The sequence below is a fragment of the Aotus nancymaae genome, unplaced genomic scaffold (genome assembly GCF_030222135.1).
Source record: "Aotus nancymaae isolate 86718 unplaced genomic scaffold, 86718_ANA_hifiasm-v0.15.2.pri h1tg000003l, whole genome shotgun sequence".
Lineage (NCBI taxonomy): Eukaryota > Metazoa > Chordata > Mammalia > Primates > Aotidae > Aotus > Aotus nancymaae.
The window spans coordinates 77,380,629-77,407,292 of record NW_026988414.1 but is presented as its reverse complement, the minus strand read 5'-3'; the positions used below and the strand labels follow the sequence as shown (position 1 = coordinate 77,407,292).

Here is a 26,664-nt window from a genome sequence, read left to right as displayed (position 1 = left end):
CCGCCCCACGCGCTGCGGACCTCTGTGCGTCCACAACAGGCCCCGCCCACTGGGCCACTCCTGCGCTCGGTGTGGGGCCTTGGCAGGCCGTGGCCACAGCCACGCGAGAGACCCGGTCCCTGGGGCTGCCCACCCCAAGCTCTGCGTTCCCTTCAGGAGACCCCGCCCCCTTGAGAGCGGGACCCCGGCCCTGGCTTCCAGTCTCTCCAGACACCGGGTTTCCGGGGTCCCCAGGCGGGCCAGCTGGGTCTGGAACCCGCCGGTCAGCGCCGCCGCACACTTGGGTTCCTCCCTGATCCTTGAGACGCGTGGACCCACAGCTGAGCCGGATCGGCGGAGAATCAAGCCCTCAAAGGGGATCCGCTTCTCCTCGGGTCTAAATGGGCGTGTGGGAAGCCGTCCTCTCCCTCCCGCCCGACCCGCCTCAGGCGTCTTAGGGGCTTGCTCTGGGCTCCTCTCCTGTCCTCCCAGTCCCACCGTCCACCCACGGCAAGTGCAGACCACTAGACCCCCTCGGAACCCGTGCAGCCCCGTGGTTCTTCCCTTCCCTACCGCCCCACGGGAGTCCACTGGACACACCGCCTCCCCTACAGCGCCCGTGGGCCGCCTCTAGAGCGCCTTCCCGCTCGCGGCCCTTCTGCCTGGATGCCCCTTGCAGATGTCACCTTCGTGGAGGGACTGGCCCTGATGGCCTGCCGTAGTGCACCCCTCCCCATCACTCACCACTGGGCCTCTCTTCACCTCATGACATTCCTGCACCCCACAGACACTGGGTCTGGCTCTGGGTGCCAGGCTTCTCCCACCTCACCCACCTGCTTCGCCCCGTGCTCCTTGCACCTTGCTGGAAAGAGCAAGAGGTACATTGCACGCCCTTACCTGTTCTGCAATGTTGATATTTGAGGCTGAATAATTTCCTTGTGGTGGGAGCTGCCCTGTGCGTTGCAGGTTGTGTATCAGCATCCCTGGCCTCCACGCACCAGGGGCCAGTAGTACACACACACAGACACATAGTTGGGACAACTGTGTCTCCAGACATCGCCAGATGCCCCTGGGGGACTGATGTCATCACCACCACTCAAGAGAGAGGGGCTTCCTGACACACAGAGCAACAGTTTTTCTGCTCCTCTTCCTCCTGCTGGCATCAAAGAGCAAAAGGGAGAGACAAGGAGTGGATAAGTCCAGGCTCACTCTGCTGGAGAGGGTAGCCTTGGCAGCCTGTCACGACCACCAGAGAATCGCTTGAACCCAGGAGGCAGAGGATGCAGTGAGCCAAGATTGTGCCACTGCACTCCAGCCTGGGTAACAGAGAGAGAGACCCTGGAAAGAAAGGAAAGAAAGAAAGAAAGAAAGATGAAAGGAAAGAAGGAAGGAAGGAAAAAGGAAGAAAGGAAGAGAGAAAGAAGAAAAGGAGGAAAGGAAGAAGGGAGAGAGGGAGATAGAAAGAAGGGAAGGAAGGAGAGAGAGGAGAAATAAAAAGAAAGGAAAAAGGAAAGAAAGAGAGAGGGAAAGGAACTTGGATCATACGTTTGTGCCAGAAAGTAAGGAAGAAAAGAAAGAAATAAAGAGAAAAAAGAAGGAAAGAGAGAAAGAAAGAAGAAAACAAAGAAAAAGAGAGAAGAGGAAGAAAGAGAGAAAAGAAAGGGAGGAACTTAGATCATACCTTTATGCCAAAAGCAAGGAAATGCACAGAAACAGATGGATACAAGAGAAGAGGATGAAAACTGATGGATTCAAAAGAAGGTGGAAACTGATGGATACAAGAGAACAGAATGTAAGCTTCAGCTATAAGAGGCTCCCACTGGCCAGTTTTAGAACAATGTTTCTTTTCTTTATCCCAAATACACTAGTGGAATGTGAGAACAATTTGAACTCCAAATGGGTAACAAGACTAAAAGGTTATATTTAAAATTCCGTAAGTTAATACAGATAACAAAAAAGGTTAAATTTTTAAAAGGTGTGAGTGCAACAGCCTGAAAGCTCAGAAACATTATACTGAAGGAAGGAAGCCAGACTTAATAGATACTGCACAATTCTATTTATAGGAAACTCTAGAATAGGCAATATTGGTGAATGGTGGTAGAAATTAGACCAGTGGCTGCTTCTGTAGAAGATGGGTTGACCAGGAAGGAGCAAGAGAGAACTTTAGAACTTCCCTTCACATGGGGTCAGAATCACATGTATGTTCGCGTTCACCAAAAACTGATTAGACAAACAATATATGGACCAGGTGCAGTGGCTCACACCTGTAATCCCAGCACATTGGGAGGCCAAGGACAGGGATTGCTTGATCCCAGGAGTTCAAGACCAGCCTGGACAACAGAGGGAGACCTTGTCTCTACTAAAATCAAAAAAATAATATTGGCATGGTGGTGAATGCCTGTACTCCCAGCTACTCGGGAGGCTGAGGCAGGAGGATCGCTGAAGCCCAGGAGGTCAAGGCTACATTGAGCTATGATCGCACCACTGCACTCCAGCCTCAGTGACAGAGCATGATCCAGTCACAGAAAAAAAAAAAGAGAGAAGGAGCCAGGCGTGACGGCTCATGCCTGTAATCCCAGCACTTTTGGATTCTGAGGTAGGTGGATTGCTTGAGCCCAAGTTCAAGATCAGCCTGGGCAACATAGCAAAACCCCATCTCTACAAAAAACACAAAAATTAGCTGGGCATGTGGGTGCATGCCTGTAGTCTCAGAAGCTTAGGTGGCTGAGCTGGAAAGATTCCTTGAGCACAGGAGGAGGTTGCAGTGAGCTAAGATCAAGCCACTGCACTCCAGCCTGGGTGACAGATCAAGACCTTGTATTAAAAAAAGTATGCAGTTTTAAAATTTATTTATTTTTTGGGGGGTTAGTCTCGCTCTGTTGCCCAGGCTGGAGTGCAGTAGTACAATCTCAGCTCACGGCAACCTCTGCCTCCTGGTTCAATTGATTATCCTGCCTCATCCTCCCGAATAGCTGGGATTACAGGCAGGCATGCCCAGCTAATTTTTGTATTTTTAGTAGAGACAGGGTTTCACCATGTTGGCCACTCTCACTGGTCTTCAACTCCTGACCTCAGGCAATCCACCCAGCTCAGCCTCTCAAAGTGCTGGGACTACAGGTGTAAACCACTATGCCTGGCCTATATATGCATTTGATATCACAATTATTTTTCTTTCTGAGACGGAGTCTCACTCTGTCACCCCAGCTGGAGAGCAGGGGCATGATCTCGGCTCACCACAACCTCCACCTGTCTGGTTCAAGCGATTCTCCTGCCTCACCCTCCCAGGTAGCTGAGATTACCAGCATGTGCCATCATGCCTGGCTGATTTTTATATTTTTTGTAGAAACACGGCTTCACCATGTTGGTCAGGCTGGTTTTGAACCCCTGACCTCTAGTGATCCACCTGCCTTGGCCTCACAAACCGAATTAAATTTTTTAATGATATGCAGGGAAAACAGAAAGCTACTTTTTACAAAAGAATGCCAACTAAAAATGTAATAGTGTAGAAAATAACCTATATATGATAGTTTATTTTCAATTCTAAGTGCCTTAGTTTTAAGTCAGCTACATGGAAATAAAGAGATAAAGAAGCAGAGGGTACAGAATCACTGCCCCCTGCTTCCTGCCTTCTCTTTCACCCAGGAGCCAGGTGCCTATCAGTAAGGGCCTCCTCAACCACCCGCACCCAACCCCATAAATAATTTAGTTTAGGCTAGCTTGCAACATAGATAATTGTGCCCTTTCTTTTTTTTTTTGGAGACAGAGTCTCACTCCGTCACCCAGGCTGGAGTGCAATGGCATGGTCTTGACTCACTGCAACCTCCGCCTCCCAGGTTCAAGCACACCATTGCACTCCAGCCTGGGCAACAGAGCAAAAACTTCATTAAAAAAAAAATAATAGGCCAGGCCTTGTGGCTTTCACCTGTAATCCCAGCATTTTGGGAGGCCAAGGCGGGTGGATCACTTGAGATCAGGAATTCTAGACCAACCTGGCCAAAATTGGCCAAACCCCATCTCTACTAAAAATACAAAATTAGCCAGGTGTGGTGGTGAGCACCTGTAATCCCAGCTACTCTGGAGGCTGAGACAGCAAAATTGCCTGAACCTGTATGGTGGAGGTTGTGGTGAGCCAGGATCACACCACTGCACTCCAGCCTGGGTGACAGAGTGAGACTCCATCTCAAAAAAAAAAAAAAAGAAGAAGAAGGAATGTGTGGTGACTTCTCATACTTCTAAATTTGAGCTGAAAAAAGGGAAAAGAAAACAATTCTTTTACCCTTAAACTTGCCCAAAGGACCCATATGACTTGCCAAGCCAAACTTCAGACTGTTAAATGTTTGCAAACATAATGTATCACGTATTGTGTTCCAGGTTTTATCAAAGTATTAATAATTGGCTGGGTGTGGTGGCTCATATCTGTAATCCCAGCATTTTGGGAGGCTAAGGCAGGTGGGTCACCTGAGGTCAGGAGTTTGAGACCAGCCTGACCAACATGTTGGAACCCTGTCTATACAAATAATACAAAATTAGCCAGGTGTGGTGGTGCATGCCTGTAATCCCAGCTACTTGGGAGACTCAGGCAGGAGAATCACTTGAACCTGGGAGATGGAGTTAGTCTAAGATCACATCATTGCACTCCAACCTGAGCAATAGAGTGAGACTCCATCTCAAAAAAAATGTATTAAAAAACTAAGAATCCAAAGATGTAATTGGGTTGTTATATCTTAGGGTTTTAAAATCCCACCTCTTTTGGCCAGGCACAGTGGCTCACGCCTATAATCCAAGCACTTTGGGAGGCTGAGGTGAGCAGATCACCTGAGGTCAGGAGTTTGAGACCAGCCTGGCCAACATGTCGGAACTCTGTCTCTACAAAAAAATACAAAAATTAGCCAGGCTTGATGGCACACCCCTGTAATCCTAGCTATGAGAATTGCTTAAACCTGGGAGGCAGAGTTTGCAGTCAGCAGATATTCCACCACTGCATTCCAGACTAGGTGACAGAAAGAGACTGTGTCTCCGAAAAAAATAAAAAATAAAATCCCACCTCTCAGAGAGTAGTGATTGGAAGGTAGCAAGGGGGGTTTGGGGCTGCTGGAAATGTTCTACTATTTTATTATCTGGGTCCAGGTTATGTGAGTGTTTTCAGTTTCTTAAAATTCAGTGTAGTGATATGTTTGCTGGGAAAAATGTAAATGTCTAACAATGGGAAATTGAAGATAAATTATGCACTTCTGGTTTCTTATTTTTTTCTTCTGAGTCTTACTTTTCATTTCTTTTTCTTATTGCATTTTAGTTTGGGGGTACATGTGAAGAACATACATGATTATTGCATAGGTACACACATGGCAGTGTGATTTGCTGCCTTCCTCCCCATCACCTATATCTGGCATTTCTCCCCATGCTATCTCTTCCCAACTCTGCACCCCCTGCTGTCCCTCCCCTATTTCCCCCTGACAGACCCCAGTGTGTGATGTTTCCCTCCCTGTGTCATGTGTTCTCATTGTTCAACACCCACCTATGAGTGAGCACATGCGGTATTTGATTTTCTGTTTTTGTGTCAGTTTGCTGAGAATGATGGTTTCCAGGTTCATCCATGTCCCTACAAAGGACACAAACTCATTGTTTTTTATGGCTGCATAGTATTCCATGGTGTATATGTGCCACATTTTCCCTGTCCAGTCTATCATCGATGGGCATTTGGGTTGGTTCCAGGTTGCACTTCCAGTTTCTAATCCAGCATATACATGTAAGAACTTAGAAGTCATAGCTACACCCCTCACAAAAAGATAAAGGCTGAAGGCTGGGCACAGTGGCTGACACCTGTAATCCCAGCACTTTGGAGTCTGAGGAAGGATCACCTGAGGTCAGGAGTTCCATACCAGCCTGACCAACATGGTGAGCAGTGTTTTTCTATTTTTTGTAAAAAAAAAAAAAACCAGTATTTATAGCCTCTCCATCTTCCTAAACTTAACTCACTATGTGCAAAGACCTTTGGGATGGGTTGGGGTGTTTCTGGATTATGACAACATAGTTGAGAACTTTTATGATGTTCGTAAATCTTCCCTCATATACAGTGTTTTTTTCCTCTTTTTTTTTTTTTTTTTTTTTTTTTTGCTGACAGCTTTCTTTTGTCTTGGCTCCCCATGATAGTCTGGTTTCAGATGATTTCTTGGTGAACACACCTGTTCAAAGAAACATCAATCCCAAACCTTCTCTTGTGAGACAGCAGGACAATGTGTGACTGTCTTTGCATTCATTATAACTTGAGATTCAACAAAATCATTGTGTGGGTATGAAATGGGATAAGCACCTTGAGTATTTGTTTATCAATTTTTATTATTTAAATAAACATGTGTGCAACAATCATAACTATCTGATTCCAGGACTGTTTCTGTGCCCCAAAAGAAAATCAAATAACCTTTAATGTTACTCTTTATTCTTTTCAGCTCCCCCACCCCCAACCCACCTGGCAACCTCTTATATACTTTACATCTTTATAAATTTGTGCATTGTAGACATTTTGTGCAAATCAAATGATACAATATGTGGTTCTTTGTGTCTTGTTTCTGGCATTTCACATAATTTATCCAAGGCATTCACATTGTAAACAATGTGTTTTACTCACCTATTTAAACCAGGTTGGGGTAGAAGAATAAAGTGCTGAATATCTCAGTTACTGAACTCACTAGAGCTCTTAGTTTTCTCTTGATCTAGATGGGTAGATCCAAATATGTCAGATTATGTCTCTAAATCCTAATCATTCATTACTTTTCAGAAAACCTCAAACAAAAGCATTTTAGGGAATTCCTCCCACCCTCTATAGACCAGACAGTTATTATTACACCACTCTAAGAATATTATGCTAGCTCCTCATAATAGCCAACAAATTCTCATTCAATTTGTAGATATTACTATGAAACTGTACATTCTAAAATAGTAAGGCCAGAATTGGTCTTATTTGCTACTATATTCTCACTTTCTAATGCAATTCTTAGAACATAGTACATACTACAGGTGTAGCTAACAAACAAATATATGAACAAATAAAAGAGCTAATATAAAGAAATAATATTTCTTTGCAATGCATTGAAGTTTCCAAGAACATAATGAATGAAAATTCTAAGTGACAAATGCCAACAAAATCAAGAAATAGATTGAATGCCAGATTCACAGTCTAAGAAAATATCATTATGTTTAGGTTTTAAATAATTACAGCAAAATTTTATTTCATAGTGCTGATTTTGAAAGTTTACCTGGATCTTCAATTTATTAAAAAAAGATAAAGTGATAGGGAAGGAGAAAATAAAACTTAAAATGACGGAGACTGCCATCATTTAAACTATCATATGTTCTATGGTTTGGCTCCTCCCTGTGAAATCCCATGTTGAAACTGATCTCCAATTTATCAGTGTTGAGAGGTAGGGCCTACTGGGAGGTGTTTGGGTCACGGGAATGCCTTCATGTTGCTGGGGTGAGATGGGGTGGTGAAGTTTAGCTTCAGCAGGAATTAGTATGTTTCTGAGAGAGCAAGTTGTTTAAAAAGAGTCTGTCTTCCTGGTTTCTCTCTCTTCCTTTCTATCTCACCACGTAATGTCTTTGGACCTGCCTGCTTCTTCTCCACTTCCTGGAATAAATGAACTCCACCTGAGTCCCTCACCAGGTCCATCTGCCCATTCTTAGACTTTCAGCAGCCAGGATTGTGGGCATTTACTTCTTTCTATTACAAAATACCTAACCTCAGGAATTCTGTTATAGAAACACGAAGTGTAATAAACCAATGTATATAGTAAATTACAAAGTAAATGGCAGTATAAATTACTTATGGAATGGATAGTACAAAATCTATTTACATTTGAAAGAATAATCCAGGAGATAGAGAATGCAGATTTGTATAGTAAAATGAGATACCCATGTTTCAGAAAAAAAAAGAGAGAGAGAGGGAGAGAGTTAGAAAGTAATAAAATGATTTTCAGCATAGTTTGCAGAATAAAGGTGGACTGAAATATAAACACATATCTTCAAAAAAAAAGGAAGTGAATAAAATTTTGGAGCATATTTACAAAATAAATGTGGACTGAAATGTGAAGACATTATAAAATCTGTAATATTCTCAACCCCATGAAATCATGGTTCATTTCTCACAGATAATCAGTCATGTGAAGACTTTCATTGAACCTGTTAAACTAAGAGCCAGATCTCCCTAATCTATAGGAGCTTATTTAAAGCTTATTTGACAGGCATCACTGAACAAAGGGAAAGTTGAGTCCTGAGTGGGTGCACACCTGGGTGATTGGGAAAAATGTTGAGGCCAGAACACATGGGTTCAGTCCTTTATACTTCATATGCCCAGTGTCCTCATACAGCCTCATTAAGTCTCCCATTTTTCTGTGGCTCCACTAAAAACTGGCTGGGGTGTCTGTCTCACATACACTAAGGGTGACTGAGAACCACCATGGCTCTCCAAACCAAGACTAGGAGCCACAGCAAGGTTTCGGAGCCTAGTGGAGCAGCCTGTGGTGTCATTTGAGGTGTTCTGGGAGCTGAAAAGTAGCATTGTGTCACAACTCTACAAATTGAGGACAACATACAGGAAGGTCCAATGGCTAAAGCTCAAGTCCTAGATTGTGAATCCCTTGACTGAGACCTTCAGTATTTTCTGCTTTCTTTTGAGGCAGGTTGGAGAGCTCCAGACAGTGATCCTTGAGATCTGTGTCTGTTGCATGTCATGATCATGACGTCTTAGAACCTGAGTGTGAGAACCAGATGAAGCCTCCATCCCAGGTGATATGCAAATATGTCCTTTCTCTAATCAATCTTCTAATGCAAATGTTAGAAGTTTTAAAGAACTTTCAAAAGGCTTTTGCTGGCACTTTCACCCATTGCTATCTTAAATTTGGGTTCTCTCTCAATGATTTGCTTTTTTTTCCCCCTTGCCTCTTCATAAGTTTCTATTCTTCCCCTTATTCCCATTTCTTTGCCTTTCTTTTGGCTGAACTACCCTTACAGTTTATCTGCTGTGTAGCTGTTATTTTGTTTAAGTAAATTTTAACCCTTTTGCAAGGTACTGATCCAATTATTATATACAGGTACAGGATATGTGTGTGTGTGTGTGTGTGTGTGTGTGTACCAATTACTGTGTATATACCAACACTATATTATATAAAAAATGCATAACACACCTACACAGTCCACACTCACACACATTGCTTTGAGAAAGGCACTTTGTTCTGGGAATGAGGCTTATAAGCAGTGAGTTTGGGAGTCAAGCCCAGGCAGTTTAACTTCAAGACATTGCTCTTAACCATGATACCATGTTACTCTCGGCTGTCTTTTTCACATTGGGTACTGATACAGAGCAGAAACTCCATGCCAATTCCGGGAAATGTAAGCACTCAAGAATCATTTTGAAATGTGCAGGAAATGTTGCCTGTTCCTTTCTTTATCTGGATTCCTTCTTCTCTATGACTTTGCTTTTCCTCACCTAGGATTACTTTTCTGACACATGCATGGATACATACCATTAAAGTAAGAGAGTTTTACTTTGTGTAAGGCACTGATGGAACCTCTCTTTCTCCATATACACCTGAACGTGACAGTCCTCTTTCTCTGTTCCAATTATTTAACCCCAATATACCTTTTACCTTTTTAGATGTCACAAGGATGTGACTGAGCAGTTTCAGGGGCATCCACTTTTGCTTCCTCTTCTTACCTTTGAATGCTGCATCTGCATTGCTGGGTCTCAGACAAAACAGGCAACCTCTGTTTCCCATTCCAGGATATTTTGATGAACAACTTTTCTTATGTTGTGAATTTGAAGGGAAGGGCAGATAATGAGAAAGTGGATAGACAGGGGCCTGTGTTCTGGGAACTGGGCCAGAGGACTGATGGAGGGGGAGAAGAATTTCAGTGATTCTGACAGGCATCATGGATCAGTAAGGGCCAGAGAAGTAGAACATATGGGCACAGAGTGAGAGGCCTGTGACAGGACACAGCCTATCTCCTTCACAGCAGAATGTTAATAGACATTAGATTTTAGTAAACAGAGAACATATCTCTGAGTCAGCATCAAAAAGTTCCACAGTCCAGAAGAAGGAATAGCCGCAGGACCTAACCTCACCTTCCCTTGTGAGTATGGGAGCCACAGGGCAGTGAGAATGGAACAGCTTTTATCTGAGGCTAAAGCCAATGTTTCTCACTTACAGCAAGGTCCAGTGGATGACTCAGCTAGAGGTTTTTGAACTTCTGGCTTTTGAGGGAGAGACTTTCTCACCCTCTATGTTGAAGGTATTCTATGTATTATGAACTCCAGTCAGTGGCTCTTATCATCAAGAAATCTTGAAAATTCAAGGCATTCAGAAGGCCTACATGAAGAGTTTCCAGCCACTTAGAGACATCAGAGGGGTTTCCTGCCAAGGGTGCACTGACCTTTTTCATCTCACTGTCCTAGAAGTACTGCATCTGTCTCTGGTCATCTTGAAGGAGATGGACCATCCTTCCCTCCCTCTACTCCTGTATCCTCTGCATCTTCCTCAATGGTTTTGCCATGTTGTGTTCATAATGATTGTCCAGTTGATACCAAATCTTGAAAAAAAATTCCAAAAGAATATTTACCTGGTCTCAATTGTCAATTGCCCTTTTACGGGAATCTGAAGCAGGAACGGTGTTTCTATAAGGGGCTTATTGGATCTCATGTTTTATAGGACCCCCAATTTCTGGATGTAGATCCTCAATGTCCACCTCTTAAATATATATTCCATCCCACATTCTCTTCCTATGATGTAACTTCAAGACTGCTGCTGTTAAGTGTTCTAGTCCCTTTACTTTATGTAGTGTTGTGACTATTGCTGATGTTTTAGTCTGCAGTGTAATAGCACTTCTCCTGACTCTGTGGGAATCTTCACTGTGGAAAGTTAACTACCATTCTGTGAGCAAGCCCAAGCAGCTGCCTGGAGAGGCTGTTTTAATATACTCAAGGTAACAGCCCCAACTGGGGAACCCCAGACATTAGTCAGGATCATCTGCTAGACTGGAAGTAGAATGTCTGTTGCCATTATTTAATTAGTGATCATGAAAATGACCATTTGGTGGGTAGACAGACTCAATTAACTCACTGTAATCTGGGTTTTCATCAGAACTGGGTTTTGCTTGTTTTGTCTTGTTTTCTTTTCTTTTTTCTCCTGATACTAATATGTTCCCACCGTAACATGAGGTGATTATGTCTCAGGTCTAGGTTATCAGTGAGAATTCACAATCTGTGTGAACTGGAAGTATAATCACATTTTAAAGCAGACAGTCTGCTCATCTGTCTATTTTTCCCTGGGTGATGCTGTTTGCTTTATTAACCAGCTACAGAAATCAATGTGGACTAAACCTTTTGGGTTGTTGCTTGGGCATTGCTAGCAAGTTCTCAGAGAAGCAATACGCTGCACCATTTGGCCCATTCTGTAGATGGCTATTCTATCTAGGTTTTTGTAAGTTCACTCTAATGTTCACACAGTGATAAAAATCACTTAATAATGCATTTCTTGGAGAGATCCAAGATGGCTGATCACTAGCAGCTCGGGCTCCTAGCTCCCAGTGAAAGCGCAGAGAACGAGAGGATGCCACACTTTCAGACGAATATTAGTTGCTCACGGACCAGGAGATTCCCAGCAGAGGAGCCCCACGTGTCACCAGGGCAACTCTTGTGGCCGGCGCGGTGGTTTTGCTGGTGCCTTAGCGTGCCAGTTTTTGGTGCAGAGTCCGGAGATTCCCAGGCAGAAAAGCACCATCAATCTTAACACCGCTATTTTGGCTGGTGCAGTGGACTGCTCAGATTTCGGCGCTGGGAATCAACAAGTTGGACATCTGCTCAGAGACCTAGTTAGAAAGTCGGTAATTACAAAGACAACAGACGGATAAATATATAATGAAGGGAAGAAATCAGCATAAAAAGGCACAGAATACTCAAAATCAGAATGCCTCTCCCTCTACAGGGGATTGCAATTCCTCATCAGTAACGGAACAAGGCTTAATAGATTACGAGTGTGTTCCAATAACAGAAGCAGGCTTCAAAACATGGGTGATAAGAAACTTCTGTGAATTAAAAGAACTTGTTCTAACCCAATGCAAAGAAACTAAGAACCTTGAAAAAAGGTTTGACAAAATGTTAACGACAATGGACAATTTAGAGAAGAATATAAGTGAATTGATGGAGCTGAAAAACACAACACAAGAACTTCGCGAAGCATGCACAAGTTTAAACAGTCGAATTGATCAAGTAGAAGAAAGGACAGCAGAAGTTGAGAACCAGCTCAGTGAAATGAAGCGAGAAGACAAGATTGGAGAAAAAAGGATGAAAAGGAATGAGCAAAGTCTCCAGGAAATATGGGACTATGTGAAAAGACCTAATCTACGTTTGATAGGTGTACCTGAATGTGATGAAGAGAATGAATCCAAGTTGGAAAATACTCTTCAGGATATCATTCAGGAAAATTTTCCCAACCTGGCAAGGAAGGGTAATATTCAACTCCAGGTAATACAGAGAACACCACAAAGATATTCTTCAAGAAGACCAACCCCAAGGCACATAATTGCCAGATTTATTAGGGTTGAAATGAAGGAGAAAATACTAAGGGCAGCCAGAGAGAAAGGTCAGGTTACCCATAAAGGGAAACCTATCAGACTTACAGCAGATCTCTCAGCAGAAACCTTACAAGCCAGAAAAGAGTGGGGACCAATATTCAACATCCTTAAAGAAAAGAACTTTCAACCCAGAATTTCCTATCCAGCCAAACTAAGCTTTATAATCGAAGGAAAAATTAAATGCTTTGTGAACAAACAAGTACTTAGAGAGTTCACCACCACCAGGCCTGCTTTACAAGAGCTTCTGAAAGAAGCACTATACATATAAAGGAACAACCAATATCAGCCTTTCCAAAAATATATCAAAAAGAAAAGAACATTAACACAACGAAAAATTTACACTAACTAATGGGCAAAACAGCCAGCTAGCATCAAATGCTAGTATTAAAGTTATATATATTCTAATTGGATAAAAAGCCAAAACCTATTGCTATGCTGCATCCAGACCCATCTCACATGCAACGATACACAAGGACTCAAAGAGAAGGAGGAAGATTTATCAACCAATCAGAGAGTAAAAATAAACAAATAAAAAGCAGGAGATGCAATTCTCGCCTCTGATAATGTAGACTTTAAAGTAACAAAGAGCAAAAGAGGCAAAGAAGGACATTACATAATGGCAAAAGGATCAATGTAACAAGAAGAGCTAACGATTTTATAGATCAACGAGACAGAAAATTAACAAGGACATCCAGGACTTGAACTCAGACCCGGAACAAGTAAACTTAATAAACATTTATAGAACTCTCCACTTCAAATACATAAAACATACATTACCACCTCACACCTATTCCAAAAGTGACTACATAACTGGAAGTAAATCACTCCTCAGTAATCGCATAGCATTTCATAGGTTTAAATGAAATATTGGTTGGCTGCTCGTTTGTTATTTTCTTCCCTGTTTACATCAAGTATAATTATTAGTATAAAAGAGGTTTTCAATACCCATTACTAAACTGCATTCTAGCCTGGGCAAGAAAGCAATACTCCCATTCTCTCTCTCTCTTTCTCTTCCTTTTTCCTCCTCTTCTTTATTCTTTTTCTTTCTTTCTTTAAAAATAATAATAATAATAATGCGTTTCTTAGAATATATTTTTGTCACCATAGAACGCGTAACTGTTAAATCCTATTTTTGTCCAAAGATTCAGTGAAAATTTAGGTGTAAAATAAATTTTCCCCCTGAAGTGATGAGGTGCAGAATTTATCAATAGGAGGGAGTTCCCACATTTTGTACTTGCAAATGCATTGTACAAAATCCTGTCTGTCCATGATGTGCAAATTATGTTCCTGCGTGAGATCATTCAGCTGCAATCACACACCAACATATTTCCAGAATTCCATCCAATAAATTCACAAAGCAGTTGAAAATCACAATATACATTTTAAGTAATGGGCCATAAGAGATTATTTTAATTATAAGAAAGTGTACAAAAATATTTTTCATTTTACATATATTTTTATTTAACTGTAATAAAGTGAGGTGACACTAAAATAGAAAGTGTGAACAGTATGATTCCTTTGCTTCAAAAGGGAAGGGCTCCCTTGTACATGCAGTTCCCAAACAGTCAGATTTCTTCAACCTGATCATCTGTGTCCAGTGTAAAAGAAAGGCGTGACGGGGAAATTTAAGGAGCCAGCTGGGTAACGCCATATGAGGGAATTCTTGGTGACATTCAAAAAACTCACACTTCCACTTTGAAAATCCAGAAACACAACAACCCAGCCCAGAGGTTTCTCTACATAGTGAGGAAGCATTGGAGAGCTGGTCAAGAGATGGAAATGATGATCCACCTTCACACATAAAGGAAGAAATATGTCCTCAGATGTAATCATGGTGCCATTCTTCCTTATCCAGGAGTCCTTACAGATGCCCGGAGCCCAGTCCCAAGAGCCATCCACATCCAGCTCCCAGTAGTGTTTCCCAGAGGAGAAGCTCCGGACTCCCCATGTAGCGAAATAGTCAGGTCTGTCAGAATTCAAAGATCCACCTTCCTGTTCAGGTCTAAACATCCAACTTCTCACATCCTCAAACAGGCTGATATTGTGATTGCTTACTACATAATTGAAGGAAATTTCTTTCCACTGTAGAAAGAAGAGAATGTTCCAGTGAAAAGTAGTTTTATACATTCTTATGTTCAGATAAGAAAGAGACTCTCACTAGAAAGCACAGGTCAAGATTAAAAGGCAAATTTTGTCTGGAAAAATGTTGGAATCATAGGGTGTTAGGAAATCTACACAAGTACATGGCTAAACTACAATGATCACAATTTCTATAAACTCAAAAATATGAAGGGGAGGATTGACCTGAGGATTGTCAGGTCCATTTCAGTTCAGCAAAATGGACCAAAAAATAATGTGATATAACCATTCATCTAAAGACAATATCTTGTTACTAATTAGTTGTAGACTTTTCATCCTATGTGGTTCATGCATTTATTTTAATAATATACTTGTACCTATACATAATAACATGAATTTTCCATATTGTCAGAAACTCATTATTATAATTCTTAAATCTATTCTTGCAAGAAATAGATTCCAACAGGAAATGCTTCATTCAAACCCATTTCTGATATTGCAATGTAACTCCACAATCCTAGGATGGGTTTATGGCTCTCTTAGGGTATCTTTCTAAGGATTCTCTCCATTTCTAACCTACTTCCACTGAAAGATAATTGTCTCTCTCCCTATCTGCCACCAAATAGTTCATTTGTCTCTAATTATGATTCTGAATCCTAAAATTAGGCACCTATACCTAGCAACTTCTGCATTGAACTCTGCAAAACATTACCCCCTGAGTCACTTTGGAAAGTAAGAAAAGATTAATCTCTGATAGAGTGCATAAGAAAACATGTTCAATGTAACACACAAACACATGTGTACACACACATACACAGAATCACACTGACATATTATGTTGTTAACAAATTATGTTTTCCCTTTGTTGGAAAGAGCTTGATGTTTTTCACAGCATGCCTTGTGCTTCAGCTTGCAATGATGGAAAAATATAATACCTTGCCATGATGTCTCCTAAATCCTGTAAAGAGAGAGAAAAAAAGACTTCCTTAGAAAGTTGTTATTCTGGCCGGGTATAGTGGCTCACCCCTGTGTTTCCAGCAATTTGGGAGGTCAAGGTGGATGGATCATCTGAGGTCAGGAGTTCTGGACTAGCCTGGCCAACATGGCAAAACCCCATCTCTACTAAAAATATAAAAAAATAATTAGCTGAGTGTCATGGTGCACACCTGTAGTCCCAGCTACTGGGGAGGCTGTGGCAGGAGAATCGCTTGAACCCAAGAAGTAGAGGTTTCTGTGAGTTGAGATTGGGCCACTGCGCTTCAGGCTGGGAGACAGAACAACACTCTGTCTCAAAACAAACAAACAAACAAATGAATAAACAAGTTGTTATTCTGCCCGTCTAGTCTTTAGGTTTTGAAAACTATAAAAGTACCACATACTATCACTGCAGCTCTTTTAAAATGTATTCTCATCTCTAACATTTATGCCAGTAAGACCAATTGACAGAATCTATTTCTGATAAATTCAGGATCCCAGATTTGAGTGAGAGAGAAAGGTGTGAGTAGTGACTGCGCTTTCAGGGCTAGTACCTGAGGGGTAATGTGGCTCAAATCAAGGGCATTTCAAACCTAGGACTTCCAAAAAGAAGGAAGAAGGAAATGTTAGTTTCTCCATAATTTTTATGTATTATTCAATGGAGACAAAAATACTATTTTCACATAAAATTTTTTTCTTCCAGAGTTTTAGTGAAATGAACTGGAGAAGAAAGCTTGAGGTAGAAAATGTTCTATGGAACTATGGCACAGTTCCATAAGGCTTTGTTTCCATGATTAGGTTAGGAGTTATAGTTTATCTCTACGACCAGGGAGTATCTCAAGGATAAATATTTTTTAGAGCTGTCTCTTTCAGTTCAGCAAAATGGACCAAAAAATAATGTGATATAACCATTCATCTAAAGACAATATCTTGTTACTAATTAGTTGTAGACTTTTCATCCTATGTGGTTCATGCATTTATTTTAATAATATACTTGTACCTATACATAATAACATGAATTTTCCATATTGTCAGAAACTCATTATTATAATTCTTAATAATTGCTAATGTGTGGATATCATCCCTTGTTTTGGCTGAATTATGGTTTAGTTATTTACTTTTAATACATCTGATTTATATGTATTCTCTTTTTTCTTTTAATTTGTGTAGCTGCAAAGCCCTGATGAAAAGTTTGAAGGCAAATCTTTTTATGAAAGCTGAACTAAAAAAAAAGTCCTTCCCCCAAGTTCAGTGGCATGTCTAGGTAAAGAATCAGATAAAAGTGCCCACTGAATTCATTGTAGGATTGTTTTGAAAGTAAAAGAATATTTTCTTTCAACTATGATGGTAATCATTAACTTTCAAAATGCTCTAAAATCTGCTAAAGAAAAGGCATAATTTGGGTTCACCAGTGAAATATTGCTGTGTATCTCAAAGTTAAATATGCAGGACACCAAACATGATTTCTCTTTAGAATATGAAATATATCTATGATACATTTCAACAGAATATAAGGTTGATTATCACTTATCTAAAATAGTTGGGACTGGAAGAGTTTTGGATTTTGGATTTTTTTCAAATTTTGGAATATTTGCAGTATACTTACTGGGTTAACATCCTTAATACAAAAATTCATATTTTAGGATCTGCTAGAATTATTTGCTATAATTAATGCTCCAATTAACATTTTCTTTCAATGTCATGTTATTGCTCAAGAACTTTTGGATTTTGGCACATTTTTCATTTTTTCAAATTTTGTAATTTTTATTTTTGTGGGTACATAGTAGGTGTATATATTTGTGGGGTGCATGAAATGTTCTAATACACATTTTGGATTTTTGGATTAGGAATGCTCAACCTGTAATAGAGATAATGGTGAAAAGTAATTCTCATATTTCTGTCCCCTCATCACCTTGTATTTATGCTTTTTTTGAATATAGCTGACAAATGTTTTGGGTACTCTAATAAAAAAGAAGCATCACTTAAGCATTGGTTGAATCCTCACAAGCAAGGAAGGGAGAATAAATATCTCAGTAGACTGGGATTGTTTAGTTAAACAGCACAAATAATTTATATTATTAAGGACAAAATTTATGTCCAAATTATCTGAAGAATGTTTGCTTCTTTTCACTCTCTCATGTACAACAAATAAAGATGATGAATAGAATAAAATAATCTTAAGGAAAATGTTTTCCGACCTCACAAACTTTAAAAAAGTGACTTATAATATAGTCACTCCTACACAAAATAGTCTTATAAAAGCATATATTTTGTGATTAGAATTAATATTCTTTTTATTTTGTGCTCCAAGTCTAAGGTTGTATGTTCAAAAGTTATATTTATAAATGGTAAAAATTGAGTTTAGTTTAATGGATATGTAATCTATACTTGAAGAACAAATTATTCTGAAATAATTATGTTATTTTATTTCTAAAAGGATTAGCAAATTGGAATCTGGAAAATATTTTGAGATGTTCTTCTAAAGACTTGAAATTGCTTCAGGCAGAGCATGGTATACTAAAAATTGGATAAGTCTATCTTAGTATATTATTCATGATTATTTAAGAATCTATTCTAAATAAACTACTAACTCTGACCCAAAAAATGTGACTCTAATTCTTATCCAAAAAGGTGACTTAAACAATAGAGGAATTTGAAAGAAGAGGGAGAAGTCTCAATGGTCGATGGTGCTACTACCACACAGGATAGCTCCCTTATCTCATATTCCTACCCTAGATTGAAGTACGAGTTGGCATCAATACTCATGTCTACAAAGGTAAATTTTCATGCACTCTCTTAAACATATTTTCTGTTTCATTTGTTGGCACTGCATTCTAAAAGATGTTTCTCCCTCTCCCTCCAGTATTAGAATTGTCAAATTGTTATAGGACCAACAGGTTAACTAGAAATGCAGGAATTGTTTTTGAATCCACTGTCCTCACTATCATTCCAAATCAATCAGTATTTCCCCATATTATCATTCAAAATTCATCATTATATTTGGATATTCATCTCTTACTATATATCCAATCATTAAAAAAAGTCATTAAACAAATGACAAATGTTATAATACAAAGTAAACATGAAAAAGTCATGATTCATTTTCTTCTGTTGTTGATAGTATTTTTTTTTTTTTAGTTTTAATTTTCTTCAAGTAACATGGGTACATAGTCTATAAAATGTCAAGAAGTTCTATAACATCCCTGGTTTATAATTAAAAACAGTGTTTTCTTATCTCACTTCCATGTTCATCTCACCAATTAAATGGTAAGTTAAGGAGTTCAAGTATTTAGCCAGCTCTCTGTTTGCTAACTAATATGGAAGAAAAAGCATATATCTACATTGATCCTGAATTGGGAGAAGGGAAATAAAATATTGCCAACCCCCTTTCATTGTGTACTGTGATAAGGAGGTAAGGCTTTTTGTTATTATAACTGAGTCCGGGAGAGGTTAAGAGATTCACCTGAAGTCACATGACCAGTAACTTTCAGAGATTTTACCCTAGGTCTGGAAACACTCTGAAGCCCATGTTATTGCCTCCAGATCCTGGTGGGGAACCCCTGAATGTGACAGAGACTCAGCAGACAGAGTGGTCCTTCCAGGGAGTCAGGGAAGTCTTGGTAGAGGAGATAGAGTTAGATCTCGGTAGAATGTGGATGAAAAGAGATCATGTTGGGATAAAATCCAAGCTGTGCATGAGGGACAGCGAGAGGCCGGCTCTGTTAGGAAGGGTGGTTTATACAGAGGAGCATGGAAACACTTGCTCCATGCCTCATCTTCAGTGGATAGTGGTCCAGAAATGCTAGCTGCCTGACTGACACTTGTTCATTCTGAGCACCTGAGCCTGGGTCTACCCTGCCCCAGATTCTGTGAGCTGGGACTGAGAATGTGTCCTGCTGTCCCTCCTCCCCTACTTTGGCCTACACCCTTTTCTACACATTTGATTTGAAAATCTGAATTGGCCTATCTGTGAACCCCAGTGACAGGCAAGTCCCCAGTAAAGAGGCACTTAATTTAATTGCTCCTTCAGGGTCCACTTAGAGTAATTGCTGTGAACAGCTCTCCCTAGTGTGTCCCACGGGCAGTGACAAACGTTGCTAAAAATGAGTCACAAATTCTTGGCAAGGCCATCATAAATACGGGAAGGAAACCTTGTCCCTTCTAGACTGATCTTATCACAGGTTGCACACTGCCTCACCGTTGCCATGTTTCCACCCTCAGTTGTGCTTGGCAGAGAGAGGACAGCCATACACAAAGTCTGGTCACTCCATAAAGGTGAAATCATTTTTTTTTTCAAGGTAATTATGAGTCTTCTGAGGATGGTAATTGAGTGACATTTAAAAAATGAGAAAAATTCTACTCATAACTCTCTCTGCTTAATTTGCTTATATAAAAGACCTAATGGTTTTTGTTGAGTTGACCCAGAGTCAGTAACATTTGAATAATTCTCCCTGTGTGTTATTACCATTTGATCAGTAACAGAACAACAGGGTAAATGGGATGCCAAAGTTGGCTGAGAGTTTAGGGTTTGCATTCCACACCCCAGCCTTAAATATGATCATATAAATTCTTGGTTGATTTTTCTTTTTCATGGCTTTTCTTTGACATTTGAGGGGGCTGGATTTATGGAGGCAACTAACAAGTTACGCAGCAACAAATTCTGGACTGTAGTCCCACAGCCTTGAGCCTAGATACTAGCTGCGTCACTAATATGCTGTGTGACCAGGGTAAGTTACTTAAATCCATTTACGGCTTTCCAAATCAATGGGTTGGACAAGGTCATCTTCAAAATGTCTTTCAGATTTAAGCCTGAACATCTTAGATTCTGTCATGTTCTGATTTTTAGTTTTCTGTTCTTGGAGCATGTCCACAATATATAAATGGCTACCTTCATATATAATAAAAGGACATTAGATTAATATGGTATCCGCGAAAATCACTGAACACCTTTAGAGATAAAAATAATGAAACTTGTCAAGTTCTCCATTATTAATTGTTTTAAATTTTCTGTTTATAAACTATGAACCATAAATTGGAACAAAGATATAATCTCACTACAAGTAAAGTGTATTTTATGTTAAATATACTCTTGTCTTTAGAGAAAACTCAATGAAATTACCTTTTTAATTTCAGAGATTTTTAGGGAAATTATTGTTATTCCTTTAAAGTGATAAATATCATCCAAGATGCCCTTTTACTGCCTCAGAAGCTTGAGTGCCAAAGGGTTTGATAAATGTGGAAAATAACCACTGATTAAATATCCTCCTGGCCTGCTGGTGAGGTGCCCTTGTGTTGTCTGAATGCAGTATGTGTTTAAACTTGCCAATTGTTACCTGAAATTGTGTTATTTTCGCTCACACCCTTAGTAATAATTTGTAATGCTTGTTGAGAATTGAAGCAAATGCCCTGTGAATCTCAGGGGAGCAAAGTCTTTGTTATTTTCAGAAGAAATGACTGGCTGAGGCTCTCAAGAGATCTTTTGGTCATTCTTGTGGAAAGAGGGATGGAGCCCTGATTCTTTGATCTCACTATTGAATGGTTGGTTGAGAAGACCATCTTCCTGTCCTGGAAATCACAGTGAGTGGGTCATTACCCGAAGGCTAATGTGTTCCCTGAATGTGAATGTGTTTATTGAAATTTCCTTGTGATCAGCAACTGTTCAAAACACCCGTTTGTGTTGCAGGGTCGTTGCTTTTTTTCTAATCTCACCGCGGAGCTGAGTTAAGAGGTTGGCTTTAAGGTTTCCTTTGTAATAGGTTTTCTCGCTCCAGGAAGGATACATGACAGGCCCTGCACACTGCTGCTTGGTAGGCGTTCAGTGATGGATGCGTTTGCCATCTCCCAGGTACAGCTGCAGTTGGGCTGAGCCTGGTGTATTTGCAATGTGCACTGTGGAGTGCACCATGATCTCGTGATGGGTGGAGAAATCCGGTGGCTAGAATTCTAGGGAGGAGGACATCATTGGGAAGTGCAGAAACTTCACACTGGGACATTGATGAAAGAGATCCAATTCTGTCCCTGAAGTCAAAAAGAAGTCACTCATTGGGTCATCACAAGAGCAAATAATGTTACAGTTATTTCTTCAGATTCACAACTCACTCTTTTTGTCCCAAACAATAATGAAATCAGCTAAAGCATATTGTATTTATTACATCAACTCAGTTATTGAGCTATTTTGACACCTTGCTGCTGGAAGATACATAGCTGAAACACCATCGTTTCCATTGATTCTGATCATACCCCACATTCATACAGTCTTATTGCTCCGAGTCATAGGGATTTTTATGCTCATCTATTCAAAAAACAGTCTTTACCTTATTAAAAGGTGATATGACCTGAACTGGAGGTGATGTTTGGTCATTTTGTGTAAACCTTTTAATATTTTAGTGGTAAATACTTATCTTGAATTTTGACAAAAACAGAATTAAAATGAACATATTTAAAATGGACATCTTCCAAATCTTCATTTAAAAAATAAACATATTCCAAATGTTCATTTTTAAAATGAGCATCTTCTTTAATTTTTAATGAATAAAGAGTTGAAAAGGAAAAACCAAATGCGCACTATGCTGATTTTATCTTGAGCAGTACAGAATGTGCAGTATCTTAAGAATATAAGTCATTCTGCTGTTATTCATACTAGCCTGTTCATTAGCATTATTTAAACACACACATTTGAGTGGCAGGGGGCTGGGTGCCAAGAAGGGATGTCCGGAGATAAATGGGTATTTGTGTTAACCTTATAGGACACAGTCAAGTAACCTGATCAACCAGTGACGTGTATTGGGTTCTAGGTTAGAAGTCAGTATTTGAGGGAACACAGAGGAATGGTCTTTTCTTCCCAGGAAAGGGATGCTCAGAAAGAGGGGGCTGATGATGGCCCTGGTTCGTGAGGAAAAGGGCATTCCTGGTTGATGGAGTAGCAAGAACAAAGCCAAGAAAGCCTGGAATGGCTTGGTGCATCAGCCAGTCTGGGAGTGCAGGGCACGGCTGGAGTTCTGGCTTAGTTGAGTGGGAAGAAGGGCTGGAGAGGAGGTGGATCCAGGAAAAGTCACTGGGAGTATTTATTCTTTTGGCAATGGGGAGTCCTGGAAGAACTGTTCTAAGGATCATGTGTGATACATCTGCCTTTTAGAGATGTCATTCTATAGAAAAAGTAGAAAATACAGACCAGCAAAAATCAAAGAAGTGAAAACAATCACTGTTCAAGCTCTGATCTAGCACTCACCTGTTGTTTTACCTACAGGTGCATATACAAACATGCTTTTAAAATTTATTTTTATTTAAAATTTTTTCTATCCTCAATTTCAAAGGGAACAAATCTGCTTTTTTTTTTTTTTTTTTTACAAAAAATCTGCTATTGTACACATTATTTTAAATCTCTTTTCATTCTCTTTTTTTTAATTAAAAAAATTTTTTTGAGGCAGAGTCTCACTCTGTCACCCAGGCCAGAATGCAGCATCATGGTCTCAGCTCACCGCAACCTCACCTCCCACGTTCAAGCGATTCTCCAGCCTCAGCCTCCCAAGTAGTTGGGATTACAGGTACCCATCACCACCATGTCAAGTTAATTTTTGTATTTTTAGTTGAGACAGGGTTTCGCCATTTTGAACAGGCTGATCTCGAACTCCTGGCTTCAAGTGATCTGCTTGCTTCAGCTTCCCAAAATGTCATTCTCTTTTTAAAAGCACCAATAAAACACTTCCAAAGCATTATTTTGATAATCATACAGTAAATTTATGTTACATCAATATACCATAATATACTCACATTTGAGAGTATAAATTGTTCTAAACTTTCACTATTATAAATAGTGCTGCTCTGACACCTTCAAGATGCTTTTTATTATTTTCTTAGGATAAATTTCTAGAAGAGAAAGTTCTGACTCAAATGGAATACGTGTTTTTAAAGGCCTGCATCTTTTCAGCTCTTCTAATACTAGTCAATATCATGCTTTTCCATCTTTGCCAAATCATGGATGATTAAGAGTGGATCATGGATTTGATTTGCACTTCTTTGAGGCTGAATGATGCTCATGAGTTTAACTGGCCAATTGTATTTATTTTATAAGCTGAGTGTTCCTGCCTTTTTTCTATTGTAATATTGGGGCATTTATCTTAATCAATATGCCCTAATGAATTTCTATCATACATGCCGTGATGGGAGGTATGGAAGAAACACAGGAACAGCCTTTCTCAGGACATCTTTTGTTTCTCCCACTAGCTCTGAAATCACATGAAGCTGTGGATGGAGATTCACCTGATAGTCGCAGAAACCCCTCCCAGCCCAGGGACCATGAGTAACCAGACACTGGTAACTGAGTTCATCCTGCAGGGCTTTTCAGAGCATCCAGAATACCGGGTGCTCTTATTCAGCTGTTTCTTCTTCCTCTACTCTGGGGCCCTCACAGGTAATGTTCTCATCATCTTGGCCATCACCTTCAACCCTGGGCTCCACACCCCTATGTACTTTTTCCTGTTCAACTTGGCTACTATGGACATGATCTGCACCTCTTCTATCATGCCCAAGGCGCTGGCGGGTCTGGTGTTGGAGGGGGGCGCCATCTCTTACAGGGGCTGCATGACCCAGCTCTATTTCCTCACGTGGGCTGCATCCTCAGAGCTACTGCTCCTCACGGTCATGGCCTATGACCGGTACGCAGCCATCTGCCACCCACTGCATTACAGCAGCATGATGAGCAAGGCATTCTGCAGTGGGCTGGCTGCAGCCGTGTGGCTGCTCTGTGCTGTCAACACGGCCATCCACACTGGGCTGATGCTACGCTTGTATTTCTGTGGCCCCAATGTCATTACCCATTTCTTCTGCGAGGTCCCTCCACTGCTGCTTCTCTCCTGCAGCTCCACCTATGTGAACAGTGTCATGATTGTCCTGGCGGACGCCTTCTATGGCATAGTGAACTTCCTGACGACCGTCGCGTCCTATGGCTTCATCATTTCCAGCATCCTCAAGGTTCGGACTGTAGGGGGAAGGCAGAAAGCCTTCTCCACCTGCTCTTCCCACCTCACCGTGGTGTGCATGTATTACACTGCTGTCTTCTATGCCTACATAAGCCCGGTCTCCGGCTACAGCGCCAGGAAGAGCAAGTTGGCCGGCCTGCTGTACACCGTGCTGAGTCCTACCCTCAACCCCCTCATCTATACTTTGAGAAACAAGGAGGTCAAAGCAGCCCTCAGGAAGCTTTTCCCTTTCTTCAGTAATTAACTTCTATCTTCTGAAGTTCTTATTCTTGAAGATTGCGGTTTAGTGGAGTCTGATGAACAAGTTTATGGACTGGGAGGCAAATAGACTTGTTTCTTCTACCCCAGCAGAAGTCTGCAATGGATGAGCTGGGAGTTCTGGTGCCCCGAGACTGGCTGACGGGGGTATTGTGGTAGGTGTGACCCACCAGCCTCTGAGACACAGGATCCCATGGTCTGACTCCATGGGGTGTCGGTGCTGAGTTGGCAGAGAAACACAGCTCCCTGGGAGGAGAAAAGTGTTCCTTGTGTTTTTGACTCATAGCCATATCAAACATTTTCCTTTTGTATGTACAACACTCGGGGTATAAATGCTAAAATCACACTTTGAATTCAGGTGTGTGGGTCTAAAATGTTAGGCAGGACTGTGGAACCCAGAGCCCCTGAAGGGTTGTCAGACTAAAGCATTGTTTTCAGGTGACCACTGGCCTCTAAGAAACCTACCCCCATTATCTTACCTCAACTCTTTCCTCTGAAGCCACTTGGACTTCAAAAATAGTTTGATTTTAATGCAAATGGTTATTTCTGCTTTTCTCTTTTCTTCTTACAAACACTTAAGAGAAAATGTACTATTAGGACCACCCATTGCTTCCAGGGTAGAAACTCCAACTTTACCACCTAAAAAACAGCCTGAGATTTTATCCCTCCTTGACTTTGTTCTCAGATCCTGAGTGTCTGACCTACCTAATTGGCCTGGGGCAAGGACAACTTCCATGAGTCAGCTCTAATAAGTTACGTGGCATTGTAATAAGGCATTGCTATCCTTCCATTGTTTCAGATAAAACTGGGTGGATGAATCCTCCATGTCTAATGAAGGCAGGTCTTGTGCTTGTGCTCCATGCTATTAGAAAACTGCACTGAGAGTAGAGTTTGATATTTGATTTAGAAAGGATGGTTCTTCATCCAGTATTCTCATTATCATTCATCAGAAGCTCATTGATTCAATGAGCTGTTGTGGCTTTGGCACGTAGATTGTTACAGATGGTTTAATCTCTTCTAACAGAATTCTGACTCCCAAATAACATATTGAAACCCTCAGAGGTCTCAGAGACTCTCCAATAAACAAGGCTTTGAAAACGATTACCAATGACTCTGTATGATTACTCATAGATTTTCAACATTAAATGAAGAGTATTATTTATAGTGTTTTCATCTTAGTTTATCATTTTTTACATTTTCTATATTTTACAACAGATTCGAAAAACAAAAAGCACTTAGACATGCATCGAGAGTTTAAGAGAGCGTTAGTAATTTAGCAAAATAGAAATATAAGACTTGATTGACATTCTTACAAAGCTGGTATCTAATTAAACAGACTTGCACCCATGATGGTGAATATTAAAAAAAAGCATAAAGAGTGTTGCATTTCAGGGGATCTGGCAAGATGGCTAAATAGGAATAGCTCTGGTCTGCAGTTCCCAGTGAGATCACCATAGAAGGTGGGCGATTTCTGCGTTTCTGAGGTACCCTGTTCATCTCATTGGGACTGGTGAGGCAGTGGATGCAGCCCACAGACGGCAAGCAGAAGCAGGTGGGGCATTGCCTCACTCAGGAAGTGCAAGGAGCCAGGGGACTCCCTCCTGCAGCCAAGGGAAGCCATGAAGGACTGTGCTATCCAGCCCAGATACTATATTTTTTGCATGATTTTTGCAATCCACAGACCAGGAGATTCCCCCATGTGCCTATACCACCAGAACCCTGGGTTTCAAGCACAAAACTAGGCAGCTATTTGGGCAGACACCAAGCTAGC

The 26,664-nt window shown here is 40.7% G+C and overlaps 1 protein-coding gene across 4 annotated transcripts; it reads left to right on the top strand.

The window, feature by feature from the left end:
* The first annotated feature begins 18,949 nt into the window (after window positions 1-18,949).
* LOC110568586 (olfactory receptor 13A1) lies at window positions 18,950-25,994 on the top strand. Of its 4 annotated transcripts, none has more exons than XM_021672260.2 (2): window positions 18,950-21,234; window positions 23,881-25,994. In XM_021672260.2, exon 2 carries the CDS (start codon window positions 23,893-23,895, stop codon window positions 24,877-24,879), a length of 987 nt encoding a protein of 328 aa, XP_021527935.2. In that variant the 5' UTR covers window positions 18,950-21,234; window positions 23,881-23,892; the 3' UTR covers window positions 24,880-25,994. The 4 variants fall into 4 exon arrangements, with proteins under 4 accessions (XP_021527935.2, XP_064239274.1, XP_064239268.1 ...); XM_064383204.1 differs by having other exon boundaries at window positions 23,085-25,994; XM_064383198.1 differs by having other exon boundaries at window positions 18,950-21,502; window positions 23,085-25,994.
* Window positions 25,995-26,664: the final 670 nt, after the last annotated feature.

Bases quoted from the DNA above. Each gene is read 5' to 3' on its own strand.
- LOC110568586 (XM_021672260.2), top strand. From the start codon at position 23,893: ATGAAGCTGTGGATGGAGATTCACCTGATAGTCGCAGAAACCCCTCCC.